The sequence below is a fragment of the Xiphias gladius genome, chromosome 20, assembly GCF_016859285.1.
Source record: "Xiphias gladius isolate SHS-SW01 ecotype Sanya breed wild chromosome 20, ASM1685928v1, whole genome shotgun sequence".
Classification (NCBI taxonomy): domain Eukaryota; kingdom Metazoa; phylum Chordata; class Actinopteri; order Istiophoriformes; family Xiphiidae; genus Xiphias; species Xiphias gladius.
The window spans coordinates 15,148,603-15,164,546 of record NC_053419.1 but is presented as its reverse complement, the minus strand read 5'-3'; the positions used below and the strand labels follow the sequence as shown (position 1 = coordinate 15,164,546).

The following is a 15,944-nucleotide window of genomic DNA, read 5'->3' as shown; positions in this document are numbered from 1 at the left end:
GAGATAAGCCCTTATGATGTCGACAGTGTTATCTCTGCTTGGGCCTGGAAACTACATTTTTTACAGAAAGCCTAGTCTGCAACTTTAATACCAACTTAAAGTGCAATTCTAAATTGCTGTGTTCTGGTGTGTTTTTATAAGTATCCCCTCTACACCAAAGAGGCTTTTTACTTTGTCTTGTACTTTTGCATATGCTCTGTGCCTCACAGTTGCCGACGAAAGTCTTGATTTTCTCGGCTGCTTTTTTTTTTTTTTTAAGGAAAATGGAGCATGTCAAATTATTACGTCTTGCGTATGTGATCAAGTAATAAACAGGCTTAGTTTTCACATATTATGACAGCAGACTTTAACAAAAACATGTGTTTTATTCACACATTGCAGCTGCTGACTTCCTAGAAAGTTTGCCTCTTATTCACACAGTGATGAATTTGCAGAGGGAATTTAGCAAAGAAATGCGTTCGTACGAGGAGGCTCGTAAAGCTTTAGTGATCCCTCCATCTTTGTTACTTAGAAGACATAAAGTGAGCACGTTTGGGAGATTGCAAAGACTTTGCATGTGTGCAATGAAACATCTGTGTGGGTTTGTGTTTACCTTTGTGTGGGTATGTGTTTGCTTGAGTGACTCAGTGCACATGCGTACGTGAGTGTGATCATTCCCGCGGCAGTCGCTCTCTGCTCAGTAACTCACATGGCAAGGCAGGACCTAATAGACCCTAGCCTAATATCAGTTAATGTCAGAGAGGCTTACAGCTGACTACCTGCTGTTTGACTGGAGAGAGAGAGAGAGAGAGAGAGAGAGAGAGAGAGAGAGAGAGAGAGATGGACTGGTGGAGGCAGCGATAAGGGTTGAGAAGGAAAATGAATAGAAAAATAAATGAGAAGAGAAAAGGCTAAATCAAAAGAGCAAAGCTGAGCAAAAGTAAGAGAGTGAGACACTAGGAAAGAGTATGAGAAAAATACAAAAGAGGGATACGCAGACAGCAGTATTGCAGCATTTGATGCTTCTTAACCACACAGGACTGTGAGGCAGTTGTCGGACATCACACACAGTTAAAGCACACAGGAGAGTAAATGTGTACACATGGATCATGTTTCAAGGCATATGCAGCTCAAAGATGTTTGTGTCTGCACACCAAAACACCTTTCACTTAAAGGCCTAATAATATTTGTAGTCGGAGGAAAGATGCAGGAGTCCAGCACCATGTATGACTCAAACGTTTATTTTTTTTGATGTTTGCCACCTGTGATCCAGCAGATGTAGTTTCACATAGTCTCGTTCAACTGAAGTGCTAATTTATTCATTTTTTCATTGATTGAACAGCTAGTTCATTTGTCCACTCAGAGACTTTGCAATTGCATGGAAACTTTGACATCATACTGTTTATCTTGTGCATGTTTTTGTAAAATTAATCCCAGGTTACTCTGTGAAACCTTTACCTTGTAAAGTTGTAAAAATCTATTTTACATAAATTATGCTTTGGGAGCAACCAGAAAACAAAGACTATGATTTTGTGTATTTAATTAGCTTAAAAAATAATATCACTTGCATGTGCAGAAGCCAGTGAATCAATAGTAGACTGGAGGGTGAAAAATGGGAAAATGCAGCACAAAGCATTAGACCTTCGGCCTCGGACTATTATGGAGTTGCCTCACAGGGGGTAGCTAACAATGCCAGTCCTCCAAAATGGCTTCAGCTACCTCCCACTTTCACTGGAGAAAAACTACATGTAGTAATTTGTGGAGCAGGGCTAAGTCCTGAATTAGTGGCTAGGTGTTTCGGGTATTGATTAATGAACTACTACTGCAGCAGTGAACTGCAGCTTGGCAGCACTTGTAATTTTGTACCCCCTCTGGACTACTATCTGTCTTCAGTCGTCCGCCTCTGCATCCTTTTCTCCCCATCACCCTGCCCTGCTTTTCCGAGATTGTTGCCTTGTGCTGTAAATTTACCAGTCATAAATTATTCATTAATATCAATTCATAAATAGATGGCAGTTCTTAGCCATTTTTCAGTTTTATTCAACTGTATGAATTTTGAGTATTCGCCCATACTCACCTCTTGCAAGGCCATACTATAAAACAGTTAATTTTACCACTCCCGTGATGTAACTCCTAGTTCCTGCCTTTCAAGATGGGACTTCAAAAACAGCTCTGCTTCAGCTAGCCGTATCACATTGAGAGACAGAATACCAGATAACATAATAATATTTAATCATGACTTCATGTCAGTCATATCGCTTTGTAATTACACTGTAAAATAAAAGAATACAAAGACTACCTCGCTGTCTTGGCCCATTACTGCAGATCAAATACAAAATGATAGAGCTGAGGAGAAATTGTGATAAGACTCTTAAATGTCCTTTGTGTATCTTTTATGAATCAGGATGGCAGAAAAAATATGAGGCCTTCATATAAGCTGGCCTTCTTTTGGTAGACGAAGGATGTTGGTTTTAGTTATGGATGCACACGGCTTTTGCATCCATGAGATCAAAGATACAGACTCACACACTTGCGTAAGTAAACCCATACAGATAAATATATGTGTATCAAGGTCCTCTATCTGAGTTTCAGAGCTAGGTTTAGTTTTAAGACTTGTTTTATTGAGACTCCCTGTTGTGAATTTCTTATACCACGATCACCATTTGGCAGCGAAAAAAATTTGAAGAGGTGGTTTATTCTATTGTCTTGATCAAAAAGACAGAAAGTTAAAAATGTGTTGTGTCTTTTACCTCTTAAGTTGTCTGTCAAAATAGAAGACGGTTAAACTGCTCTGCCTCTTGATCATTGTGCCAAATTAGAAAAGAGAACCTCCTGTTGTATTCTGTTTGCCTGTTGTCAGTACCTCGGAAGGGCTGCTAGTCTTTCAGGCTGATGACATGAGAGTCTGTCAGGAACAGAGTCTTTAGCTCCGGGATAGGGTTCCTCTTAACACGTCCGTGAGTGGGTGAACAATAAGGGAAAAAGGGTGACAGAGAGAGAGAGAGGGAGATACAGAGAGACAGGAGTTTGTTAGGATGGATAGACACAATTGAGAGGGTTTTAAAAAAAGTGAATAAGTGCAAGTGGAATAATAAAGTAGAAAAGCAATGGCTCTAATCAGTTCCACAGCTAGCTTGCCTGCATGGCCCCTCGCTCTGCGGTACCAAGCCTCATCTCTATGGTAATGCTCCTGGCCACAACAGTTCATTTTCACAATTTTCTAAGGCAGGCCAACAGAGGTATCAAGGTACGAAAAAAAAATTTGTCTGTACGCGTTCGTGTTGTATTCCAATTGTATACACAACCCAGGGGAGCAAAAGTGGGGTTGTGTGGTTTTGTGTGTGTGTGTGTGTGTGTGTGTGTGTGTGAGCATCTGAAGGGGAGAGGGTGACAAAAACAATGAGTAGTGTCATATTGTACGACAAGTAATATGCTTAACACTTTTCATATCACTGCACTCAACATGTCTCTGCATCTCTGCAGCAAGGCATATTTAAATGTTTCAAACATTTCTGGCTAAATTACATTCCATGTGAAACACGCTATATGTATCTGACAGGCACCACAATAACAGTCACCAATTTTGATTGGCTGGGCGGCTTCCCGCTTCTCACAAATTAGCCAGTTGTCTACACTGAAGCTCACATACAAACGAGAATGTAAATGCACACACTTGCTCGTGTACACAAACACAAACTCCACAGCGCGCTGTCTATCAGAGGCCGTTTCATTGACAGCATCATCTCCCAAGCCCATTCAAAATTGGCAATGAAAAGTCACCAGATCTCCTCCACTCAGTGAAATCATTTATCAACTGAGCTGTGGCTGCAGCTGTAATAAGAGATTGTAGCGCAAGTCTCAAGGTAAACATCTCTGATTGTTTTATTACAATACAGATTAGCCAGTTTTCGGATGCTGTCCTTTAATAACTCTTTAATTCTTCATCTGGGCCCTGTGTCCTAGGTGACGGTGGGTGCTTTATCTTTGTCATCTGAGAGGCCTCACTCGCACCGAGCCTTTTTGTTTTTTTCAAGATATTACAGTTATTAAGCATATTACACACAATTTGATCAGCTACCCACCCCAGCCCTCATGAATCTTTGATTGTGCAGTCCAACAAATTGGTGGATGGCTCTCAAGGGCAAGTGTGGCAACATTTTCAAAGCAATTCAGAAATTATATGATATAGTAATATCATTCAGATAGATTCATTTAATAATGAATGTAAATGTCTTACAGTTGAAATTTCCTTTCTCTTCCTTTGATAATTAAAGGGTAGATTCACCCAAATTGTACCCAAATCGCAAAAAAAAAAAATACACGTTTTTTGTTAACAATTTTCATAGGGACCATTTTTTTCCGTATAGTTTCATGAAAACGATTCATAGCAAGTTCAGTGGATTACTGTATCTAGAGTAATCGGGGCATCGTTTCGGGAAACACACACATTTTGATGCTGGGTTGTGAGATGGGTAGAAATCTTGGGCTGGGCTAATGAAATGCAAACTGTTTGCTCGGGCACATACCACTAGAGGTACAATAAGTGAGAAAATCTGTTTTTAGGTGAAGCAACCCTTTAAATAATTGAGTAATTTGAGGTGTACCATAGCAGCACATAGGTGTTTGGAGGTATTTCACATAATTAACATAGCCTCTGTATTCCACACTGCATATAATAATGTCAGTGGACTTTCTAGGCTCTGTTTTGCCCATGCAGTTGCCTTTTTTGCATATTGTTTATATTTTGTGGTAGAGACAACTTTTTTGAACAAGGCCCTTTTTCTTTTTTCTGTGCTGCCTTTTGTTGCACGCTTCTCTGTCTCTTTCTGGGTAATTATCCCATTTAGGGATGAATCCAAACAGCATGGCAGCCACAGAAATTAAAAACATGCTGTGTCATGCTGGATGTCAAATTTTTTGTTGGTTGTTTTCTGGCTCTCGTATGTATGTGGAAGGAGAATTTGGGGAAGAGAGACGACTTATGAGCACATAAGCATAACTAGTATTATCCACTTGCTGTGTCATGGTGTATTTTAATAACTATTAAACCTTTGGTAAACAGTGATTTGTTTTTTACATGTTAGAAAATGTAGCTAGTGATGTAGAATTGCAGATTGCTTTTCTCATAATTTTTCATGTTCTCAATTTGTAGGCAAATCGGGAAGTCAGCATTTGGCAGAATCATTTCACAGTTTTTTTCCATGCTTTTTTTCTGCTAGCTGTTTTCTTCTACTTGCAGCCATATCTCATAAGCAGAAACAAGATCTGGTCAAGTGCAGACTGCTCCTATAAGAAGTTTGTGAGCATAAAAGATTGACATCACTGAGAAAAGTGTTTCTTTAGTCAAGCTTGAAAGGCATTTTCTTCTTGTGCATTTCAGGCAAAAGCATTTTCTTCTTCCCTCCTGGTCCTCTTGCATCCACTCTGACACCCTTTCAGCTTGCCCAGATCGCTGCAGCCCTGCTTGTCCTCTGCTTCCATAAATTCTCCAACAAACCTCCCCTCCTATCTGTTCTGCACTGGCACCCAGTGGCTGCTCACATATGGTTCAAAACACTGTTGTTAACCTACAAGGCTACCAAGGGCACAACACCCTCATATCTCCGGATCATGACTCAACCCTAGCCTCACACTCAGGTTCTGATTCACTGCCCCTCCCTTCTCTGTGGTGGACTGGCCATCGCTCTGCCGGGTCCTGACTCCTCAACCCCTCCTCAGGTTGGACTTTTCTCTCTTCTGGCATCCCAGTGGAGATGTAATCTTTTCACCTCAGTCAGAACTGCAGTCGCTTCCTACCTGACACATTCTGAAATCCCTCCTCGGCTTCCAGCTCACCTCTGAACTCCAGTTCTGTGCCTGACTTGATTTTTCATTTCCTGCATATCTGTGACACAAACACATACATACACACAAGATAGCCAGACTTTTGTTGGTGTTCTTAGGGTGTAATTTAATTAGAATGTGTGTTGACCTAACATAATTGCTGATAGGAGGGGTCTTACCTGACAATTCCTGCAGTTAATAATTTTACATTTTTCATTTACACTCTGAAACATCTCACAGGCTTTGCTTTCTATCTTTTTTATGCTTTAGTTCCCACACAGTTTTTTTTTTTCTTCGAGTCTGACAGAGCAAAATAAAGAGAACTCTGCATTACGCACACAAAGTGCAATAACATAAACACACAGAAACACTGAAGATCCTGGACTAATCCTGATACCATTAACCTTTCCTTTGGCACAGAGAAAGAGCAGCCTCTAGTGGTTAAGATTATGATTGTCTTTTTTTTCCCTCCTTTTCCTGCTGTTCAGCTAGTTACTTATTTAACACAACAGAAAATGCAGAAACCGTGATTCCAAATAGTATCATAAATTGTCAACTTTAATGTTAATCTATAAGTGGCTATTAAATTGTGGCAGGATGCAGTGCACAGTGCTAGATTATTTGATAGGAGTGTGCAAATGGAGCACGGCCATTAAAATTAATAGACTGACATTACAATTTGGATGGGGAAATATATTTGGCCTTCAAATCCAGCAACCTTGGCTCATAATTACCAATTCATATCTACTAAAATGAAGTTTTAATGATAAAACCTTAATTTTCTGGCTGCTTTAACCTATAAGCCTTACTTTAATCTTATCCTTAACTGAGGTTGTTTATCTGCTCAACCTTAATAAAAACAAAACTGCAACCAAAGTTGTTACATTACATAACTTAATTGGTAGTGCTGTCAAAATCAGAGTTTCTGTTTCCAACATATGCTGTTATAGGGACTCATCTCAAAACAGCTACACACAGTTTAATGCAGTCATCTAAACTGTTTATTTTAAATGAAAAAGAACATGAAATTATCATGCAAACTGTCCTCTGTAAATGTCTGTTACTTTTTGAAGAGCTACTTCCTTGTTTTGCTTTAAACTAAAAAAGTTACACGTGCTCCATCAGCAGCTGAGCCAGAACAGGGACTGTGATAATCAGAATATAGCCTTTGTAAGCTTGGCACCAAGGATTTGTATGTATATTCAATACTCATTTCCCCTGGGAATTAGGGACTTTTTGTTAGTGCCTGCATCAGTCCACAAAGGCAGCTTCCAAATGAGTGCAGAAGAGCATCCTGCAAGGCTTACAGTTTGCTGAAACAGTTTGGTTTCCTAATTGTCACAAGCCGGGGGGATTAGTCATCTCTGGAACCTATGGATGCATGCGTTGTTCATTTTCTGATCTGATTGGCCTGACGGTTGCTTATAAAGCTGGATTTCTCCCAGCATGTGCCATTTTAAACCTGCTGAGTAGGCTTGCAGTGAGTCTCTGGTAGGCGACACAGCGTTTCCTCTAAGTGGCCCATGTACTGCCTTTATAACTACGGTTTTAGCTATTCAAATTTTTTTTTAGCAAAAGGTCACGTTGATCATTGGTATTTTTGGTTCCTGTCAGGTGTTAACCTCACATTTGGTAAATGAGTCAGAAAACACCGTGAGGGAAAAAAACTGCCACAAAGAACAGAAGGGGCCTTTTTGGTGGATGACGTTTTCCAACAGATGCCACTATTGAAAAGCACCAGTAGCCTATATTGTTGTCGAAATGAGTCTTAAGGTTGTAGATAATGAATTAAGATGTTGTGGAATGTCAGTGTAGTTAAGACGTAGTGACTACCGTTTAGTGTGCCTGATCAGTGCTGCTGTGTGGGGTGGGGTTTCTACATGGAAAACCCTCTAAACCGCACAAGAGCCCATTACCCTGGACAACGTTTAGATAAGTACCACTCTTATCAGCTACACAGATACAAACTCAGATCAGTGTACACACTCAAACATATGCGTGAACACACTTGTTCTCACACGTGCACAAACACAGACACAGGCGTTTGAAATGAAGTGACTTGTAGATAGCCCGGGTGCTTGTTACAGACTCAGATAGACAGACACACATTAAAACACACACAGAGAAACACAAAAACATTTTTCTAAATTAGCTTGTAGATAGCCCTGGGCCCTATTATAGACTTAGATAGACCGATGCACATCCAAACACACACAGAGAAGCACAAAAACATTTTTCTAAATTAACTTGTAGATAGCTCTCATCTGTGCCTCTCAACCAGAATGCCTGTGATTTAGGAGGAGAGAGCAGATGTTGCTGGGATGGTAAATAAGACACAGAATTAATACGGGATGGTGAAAGTAACCCTGAAAGGGTTACTGCTGGGGATTAGGCTCCGCAAACAGCAAGCAAGTGTTACACTCTACCTAGGGAGAATTTCTGACATTGATGCCTGGCTGGGAAAAACAAACAAAAAAAACAAAAAAAATGATAAAAATGATTTGCATGTGAGACCTCAGCTCCAGTATGCTTTAATAATCAGACATATCTTTCCTCTGTTTGAATTGAAATTGTACACACAGAGGGCAGGAAGAGACATTGAGAGGAGAACTAAGAGAGAGTGAGAGCTTTAATATATATGCTGAACTGGTCTCAAATATTTGTATTCATCCCACCAGGTATAATTTTATTATACACTGACTGGTGGAGCTTTTTTCTGGAGGTTCGCATTGAAATGGGAAGAGTTTGCCAAACTTGTAGACTCAAGTAGGATAGAAGGCCTGTTTAGCCAGCAGGGAGCCCAGTGTCCACTGCTCTTAATGAGCACGCGTGGGTACTGAATGAAACATGAGTAAATTCACAAGTTTGTTGTCATTGCCCCGGCAAGTCCAGACTCACCTATGTAGTCTGGTGTGTGGGAGGCTGTTGAACGTGGTGAGGCTGTGTGGATGTGTGTGTGTTTGTGTCTGTGAGTATGGAGTTAGCTTGGCTGGTAAAATAATGGGTTTAGTACCTGGACAGACTATAAATAGAAGAAGGAGTAGGTCTGAATCTAGAATTGCTAAATCTGGTTTAAAAAGTGGCTTTCGGAAACACATTTTAAATTTGGTGAATGGAGTCTTACGTTAAATTACTTTAGATTCATTTAATCTTCGTTAGTGGCAGTTTGTACACACCGCTCTGGCCTGAGCTGCTCATAAGAGATATAGTAGATCGCAAAGAGCACATAGTGTGATGGAACTGGAGGAGTCACATCGGACAAAAAAAACCTTTGCTGGAAAATGAAACGCTTATATTTTGTATATCTGCAAAATGTACAAGGTAGTGTACACAGTGTCCCTCATCTATTCAAGGGACCTAGTAAGTCATAACAGTGTGACAGTGAACGTTGTAAGCATGCACAATACCAGGATCCTGAAACCGAAAGAGCTAAATGGAATCCAGCCATCAATAATTTGATTATTTACACCCCAACATGTCAAAATGTGTACTATGAAAAATTAGTAGGAACATCGGGGTAGGTTACGGGCTAATACGACCAGCTTGTTCAGTGATTTTTTTTTTTTTTTTTTTTACCAAACTATACTCATCCAGTTTAATATAGTGCACAGAAAAATCCAGCTGGGTGTGCATGTTAGCGCTTTCGAATGCATTTGGCCTTACCAAATGCAGATAAAGTACAGGTATACTGATAAAGATAAATCACGAGGGCTCTATTCCATTTACGTTTCAGGAAGTAATATAAGTCGGCCAGAATACACATTAGCATATCCCTGGTACTGGAGCACTTAAGCAGAATGCAGTCATTATTAATGTTAATAGTTACACCTGCATCAAACAATTCAAAATGTCTGCTGTGCGAAAGGCCCACTTCCAGGTTTGAGCTCGTTAAGCCAAGGCTGTCTTGTTATTAATGTGTGTGTGTCACTGTAAGGTGAGATAAGTTAGCCATGGCCAGCTAACAGCTGACAACATTGTTACCATTTGTGAAGGACAGAGATGATCTTTCTTGAAAGACAAACAACTTGCTCATCTTGTTAACCACTCTGGTTTGTTTGGGTTGTAGAGTTACAGATAAATGTCTCTTCTTCTAATGAGCTGTCAGCAGAATAGATGCTTCAAGCCCCCTCACTGTTAAGTACACACACACACACACACACACACACACACACACTCACACACATTCACAGAAGAAATGAGGTCTTTTCACTGTGGTAAACAGAAATCTTCAGCACTGACACGTTGACCTTTCTAAATTTACTGTCTCACCATTTAATCTCTGTGAAAAGGGACCGATGCGACAACAACCTACACCCGCCTTAGATATTTTTACCTTCAGGATAGAAAAGGAAGGAGAACGTTAAGGACATTTAACAGTTTTATGTGCGATCAGGCAATGCAAAGACCTGAGTCACTAGTCTTCATGCTTTTTTTAATCCTGCAAAGTGAGTCTGTTTAGTTTTTGAGCAACTCTAAAGTGAACTATTGGGTAGATCACACTCTTATACTGCATGTCTGTCAGCCTTACAATGGGAATGGGTGTTGTGAGCAAAGTGGCTAAAGAAGGGGAACTCTTGCAGAGTGTCAAGGACAGACCACATCTAAGTTTGAAAATCCATAAAGCTACATATCATCTTGGTCCACACGCCTCCAAAGGTTCTCAGAGCTTCAGCGTAAAGCTGGCTGATTTAATTTAGCAATCAATATGTTTTCTGTGAGCATAAGCCACGGTAATCTTTTTATAGCACCTCTTCTCTCCCTCGCTCCTCTCGTCCTCTGCCCTTGAGTCAATTCTTCCACCCCTCCATTGTAACACTAAGGCTGTGATTGCATCTAACAGGCTTTGTGGTTAAAGGAAGCGAAGAGAGAGACAGAAAGAGAGGAACAGGATGAAAAATTGATATCAAGAGGAGTGAAGCTACACCCCCCCCTCCCCGAGTCTCCAGGGCACTAGGTCTGTGCTCTGAGACCTGGTCCCATAAAAGTGGATTATGGGAAATAGGTTGCTGCCACTTTCCGTGCTCTCAGAATGCAGCGAGACAACTCATCTTTTTCACAGGAAATGAGCCGCACCTGCTTTGGTTCAACCAGAACGGTCCATCTCCTGAACAAAAATGGAGCTCAACATACACTTTTCTCCGTACTTGTTAGACCACTGCTATTTATGTTGCAAGCGATTAAGCCACAAGGGTACATCATGGATGTGCAAAAAAGTGAAAAAAAGATTAGGAAAACATGCTTAGAGCTAATATGCTATTTAAAATATCAGCTCTGTGTGCATTTGTGGATGTTCTTTGTTACCTCTCACTAGTAAAGTATGTGGGTCCTCTTCTTCCGCCCTCCCCTCCCAACATTTCAGAATTCCTCTCTTATTACCATTCTTATTACCATTCTTGTACTTATCATCTCCAGCAGAGAAAGAGAGCTATTCCAAGTGGTCTGTTCTTATCTTTGCTTGCAGCTCTCTGCTCTACCCTCAAACTGGGGGACACAACTGTTTTCTTTATTGGGCTGCCAAGTAGCATACACACATATATACTGTACATACACAATTTTTTTGGCCTTAAATGTAAATGTTGTTTTATCCATAATTATAAGCAACCAATGAGCCCCTTTATTCTAACCTCTATGAGGCAGAGGAGACTGGAAAAATATCGGCACATAAAACATTATAATAGAACAAACTTGCAACAGAGAAAAGTGAAATCTCCAAATCCCTGTCTCTGAATAATTCAGGAGGCCAACAGCTGGATGGGGCACTGAAACATGCAGGGATTGTAGATATTTATTACCTCTGCCGAGGAGGTTATGTTTTCCCCCGAGTCTGTTTGTTGGTGTGTTTGTTTATTTGTCAGCAGGATTACGCAAAGAGTACTGAAACCGATTTGCACCAAACCTTGTGGAGGGATGGGGCATGGGCCAGGGAAGAACCCATGACATTTTGGTGCGGATTCAGTTAAAGGGGCATATCCAGGAATTTTTTTTAATCACTTTCCTTAACATTGCCAGATAGGACAATTTTCGATTTTTTTTTTTCATCAAAATTTGTCGTTGGCGGAGGTATGCACTCTACTGAGTGCCATTCTAGTTGTGAACTGTTGTTGAGCTGCTTCATTGAGTTCATAATGTGGAGGCGCACCCTTGTATGTTAAATACAAACTAGATAAAGTAGAGGTGTTATACTTGGTAGTCGCCGTGGACTGTCACCTTTTAGTACAAATAGTTACTGGACCTTGTAAATACTTGACAATTTTTCTAGCACATGTTCTGGCGTGCCAAAATGTGTACCAGAAGTTCAACATGATACAGGAACTCTTTGCCTTTTCTCTCTTTTTTTGTTTCTCAGGGACAACAACTTCATTAAGGACTTTCCCCAGCTAGCCGATGGTCTAATGGTTATTCCCTTACCGGTAGAGGAACAATGTCGAGGGGTCTTGTCAGAGCCCCTGCCCAACCTGCAGCTTCTCACAGGTGAGTGTGTGTACGGTGAGTTTGTAGATATGTGCATCTTCTTCTTGCCCTTCTCTTTTTTTGAGAGCCATTTGATTTGTTGCATTTTTCAGTGGCAGCTCTGTTATCTCTCTAGGATCCAGTCATGGTTTATGGCTTAATAACTTCTGAACTGACTAAAGCCAATGGGAAAACATAGCCCCCGTGTGCATCTTGAACAAATTCTGTGTGTGAAAAGCCCCAGCAATGTCTCAATTGTAAGGCTCAGGAGTCTAAGCCTATTTTATCGTTTGTCCAGATGAGCTTTGCTATACACACCTGAGAGAAGAAACACATGTTTTATATAGAAAGTGGTAGAAAAAAAATGCAAATGCCAGTGTGTTGTTGTTGCTGATATTTTGCTTGTTTTATGAAATCCAGAGTGCAAAGTCGTTTAAAAAGATATAGGCTGAGCCGTTATTCTTTTGTGCCACTGTGCTGTTAAACCACAAACCCATTCTAAAATGCTTTCATATACACCAAGTATTGCAAATATACATTCCCACACACATACATGTGGGACCTTGTAAACTCCAACAGGTAATGTCCACTTTCATCCTTTTATCCTTTTCTCGACTGTTCCACCCCATCCAGTAGCGGACAGAGTCACTTAAATATTTGGCTTGAAACCTGCACCTCTACCTCTGCTCCCTAATCCCTCCATTAGCTAAATTGGTATTTGGTCCACATTGACCCCTGAGATTTTTTTTTACTTTTTTTTTTTTTTAACTGCTCTCACCAGAATTGGACACACACACACACACACACACACACAGAAACTAAATTGCCCTTTCTCACCATGCATGAATATCTCAGGTGTAAAACACTTTCCAGAGGCAAAGGATCAAGGTTCCAGTTTATTTATTTTTTTCTTTGCTCTCCACTTTTATGGCTTTAGTTCTAAACTGCTGTGAAAGTTTGGTAATTGAATAGCAGGGAAAAGGCAAGATTGCTCTCACTTCTAATGTCAGCAATCCAATTGGAGTTCAAGCTACACTATATATCTGCCATTGATCCAGGAGCAGCTGGGATATAGGCTGTGATAATAAATGATGTTAAGGGAATAATGGATAACAGTGGATCTGCAATAAACTGTCCAGATGAAATGATGGCTTTTATTTATCTATTTATTTTATATGCTCTTTATGAATCTGAGTTTTGTAATTAGTTTTAAATTGTTGTATTTGTTGACATTCTTATATTTCTCCTTTTATCTTAATTTGTCTCCTTGTTCCCTTTTTTTTTTTAATTCTCTTTTTTAGGGGATGCCCAATTCAGTGAGGCAGTGGGCTACCCAATGGTTCAACAGTGGAGAGTACGCAGCAATCTGTACAAAGTCAAACTCAGCTCCATTACCTTATCTACAGGTCAGTGCCTGAATGATACAACTGTTTGGTTTCTTACCATCACAAAGCACCACATAGATAAATATTAGAATCTCTGATCAATGCCTAAGAGAAATGCTGTGTTGCATTTAATGTCCAGTCTATTGTTGTCTACCTATCTCTATACTTCTGTGTCTATCTGTGTTCTTGAGAGATCTTGATCATTAATTGTGCATCTATAACAGCATATTGACACCATAACCCTAAACCGTGGTATCCAACCCATCATTTCTACCCTTATGAGGACAAAATCGCTCATTTTCCATCTGCTTCTTGACCCGGTAGGCTTTTCCAAAGTGCTGAAGACACTGTCATCAGACAGCACACGAGAGGAGCTGCTGGCTTTTCTCCAGCAATACGGCAGCCATTATGTGTCTGAGGCCCTGTATGGCTCTGAGCTCAGCTGCAGCATCTACTTCCCCAGCAAGAAGGCCCAGCAGCAGCTCTGGCTGCAGTATCAGAAAGGTGAGCATGCTGACAGACAGGAGAGAAGGCCGAAAATGCATGAATGCTGAATTCTAGAGGGTAGAACAGAGATTTTCTCCTCACAAACAATATATTCATTTTTGGAGGGAATCTGTCAAAGGCAGAGATATTTATGTAACACATAATTTAAAAATTTAACAAGTATGTATGCAGGAGATTAGACCATGTTTGGAGAAGAGAGTGGGAACTTAAGATGTGGGATGGAGCTACTATCAAGAGTGACCAGGACACCCGAAGCTTTTCTAAATCAAAGCAATCAACCCCAAAAAAACACAATGAACAGAAGTAGAGCAAGATTTACTATAATTTAACAGTAAGAGGGGAATTACACTTTGTCTGAATACAAACTAAACTGGGTTATGTTTAAAGACTTCATCCTCCCATAATTCACCTTCTGGTTAAAATGCTGCGTAAGTGGCATGAATTGAATTAAACATCAGTGTGACTCCACAGCATCCCAAAAGCCTCTTGCAGCGCAGAAAACATGCTGATTTCAGTCGTACACTTTCAGCAGTGGCGAAAAGTAAATGAGTACGTATACTCAAGTGCAGTACAACCTTGAGCTACTGATACTTGAATATTTCCCTTCATTTTTTGCTACTTTTTTTTACATCCAATACATCACATTTCAGAGGGAAATATTGTATTTTTTACATATGCAAAACATATGATCCACTTACAAAAAAATGTTTATATAGAGTAAACTATGCAAAAGTAGATAAATTAAAGTTAGCTCCATCTCTACCAACTACATTACAATGCTTACATGTTAATGCATCAGTATTAATCCAATAATGTAGATAGATAAAAATACTTCATTCTGTGAGGGAAATTTTCAATATAATATATATTAACAACCGTCCTGTTGCATGAGTACTTTCATTTTTGATCATTTAAGTACATTTTGCTGTTGGACCCTTATCAAAATATATTCAAAGTAGTTTTACAACCAGTGAATTATGGCAACAAAAGAGGCTTGCTTTTCCTATAAGTCACACAGAAACCTGTACATTGTAAGAAGTGAACACAAATGTTAGAATGGTATGAAGAAAATTTGCTGCTGATATTTTTGTTGTTTCATAAATGTTTATTGCACTCAGATATTCAACAATACAAACATGAATTCGACTACACAGAGATGTCTGTAATGTGTTCAACACATTGTAAAATACACAGCCTCCAAAGAACGTAACACCTGAAGGACATTAGAGTTTGGTTCATGGACAATAGTATAAATTAATAAACTCTGAATAAGTATGCAAGGAAATTATTTCTCTCCAATTACATAAAGCATATTCAGATGTGAGACACTCTGATGTTGAGCACACTGACACAAGGACACTTGATTTTTCTAACATTTTATGCATTTTTCTGTTATTGTAAGTCTGAATATTCTCTAGTAATGACTAGTTCTATTGACCACATGAATAAAGTGTAAGCGATGAAAGAAATATTTTGATGGCAAGGTTGACATGCAACTGAGACTATCTTGAATCATAATCTATTTAGTGTTGAGATATAACATGACCTACCAATAAAACAAATACATCATGTAAAACAAAAAGCACAAGGATATGACTGTGACAGACTTCACTCGATACTTTAATTCATCTTTATTTTTTCTCCTAATCTTTTTATGTAGAAATATTAAAAACACGTTTTTATGACACAGTTGGGTTCTCAGATACGTTTACACTATTTGTATGTTACTGTTTGAAAGGGCTCCAAGTGCAGAGTTAAGGTCAGCTTTGTGAAATTATTTATTTGTAAGGCTAAAACTGA

The 15,944-nt window shown here is 39.6% G+C and overlaps 1 protein-coding gene across 1 annotated transcript in view; it reads left to right on the top strand.

Annotated features, from left to right (window-relative positions):
- LOC120806183 (astrotactin-2-like) overlaps positions 1-15,944 on the top strand; it is a 249,816-nt gene that overhangs the window by 172,090 nt on the left and 61,782 nt on the right. The window contains exons 14-16 of the mRNA XM_040157035.1: positions 12,149-12,273; positions 13,554-13,658; positions 13,962-14,141. Coding sequence (XP_040012969.1) covers positions 12,149-12,273; positions 13,554-13,658; positions 13,962-14,141 — 410 coding nt within the window. The remainder of the gene's footprint in view (positions 1-12,148; positions 12,274-13,553; positions 13,659-13,961; positions 14,142-15,944) is intronic.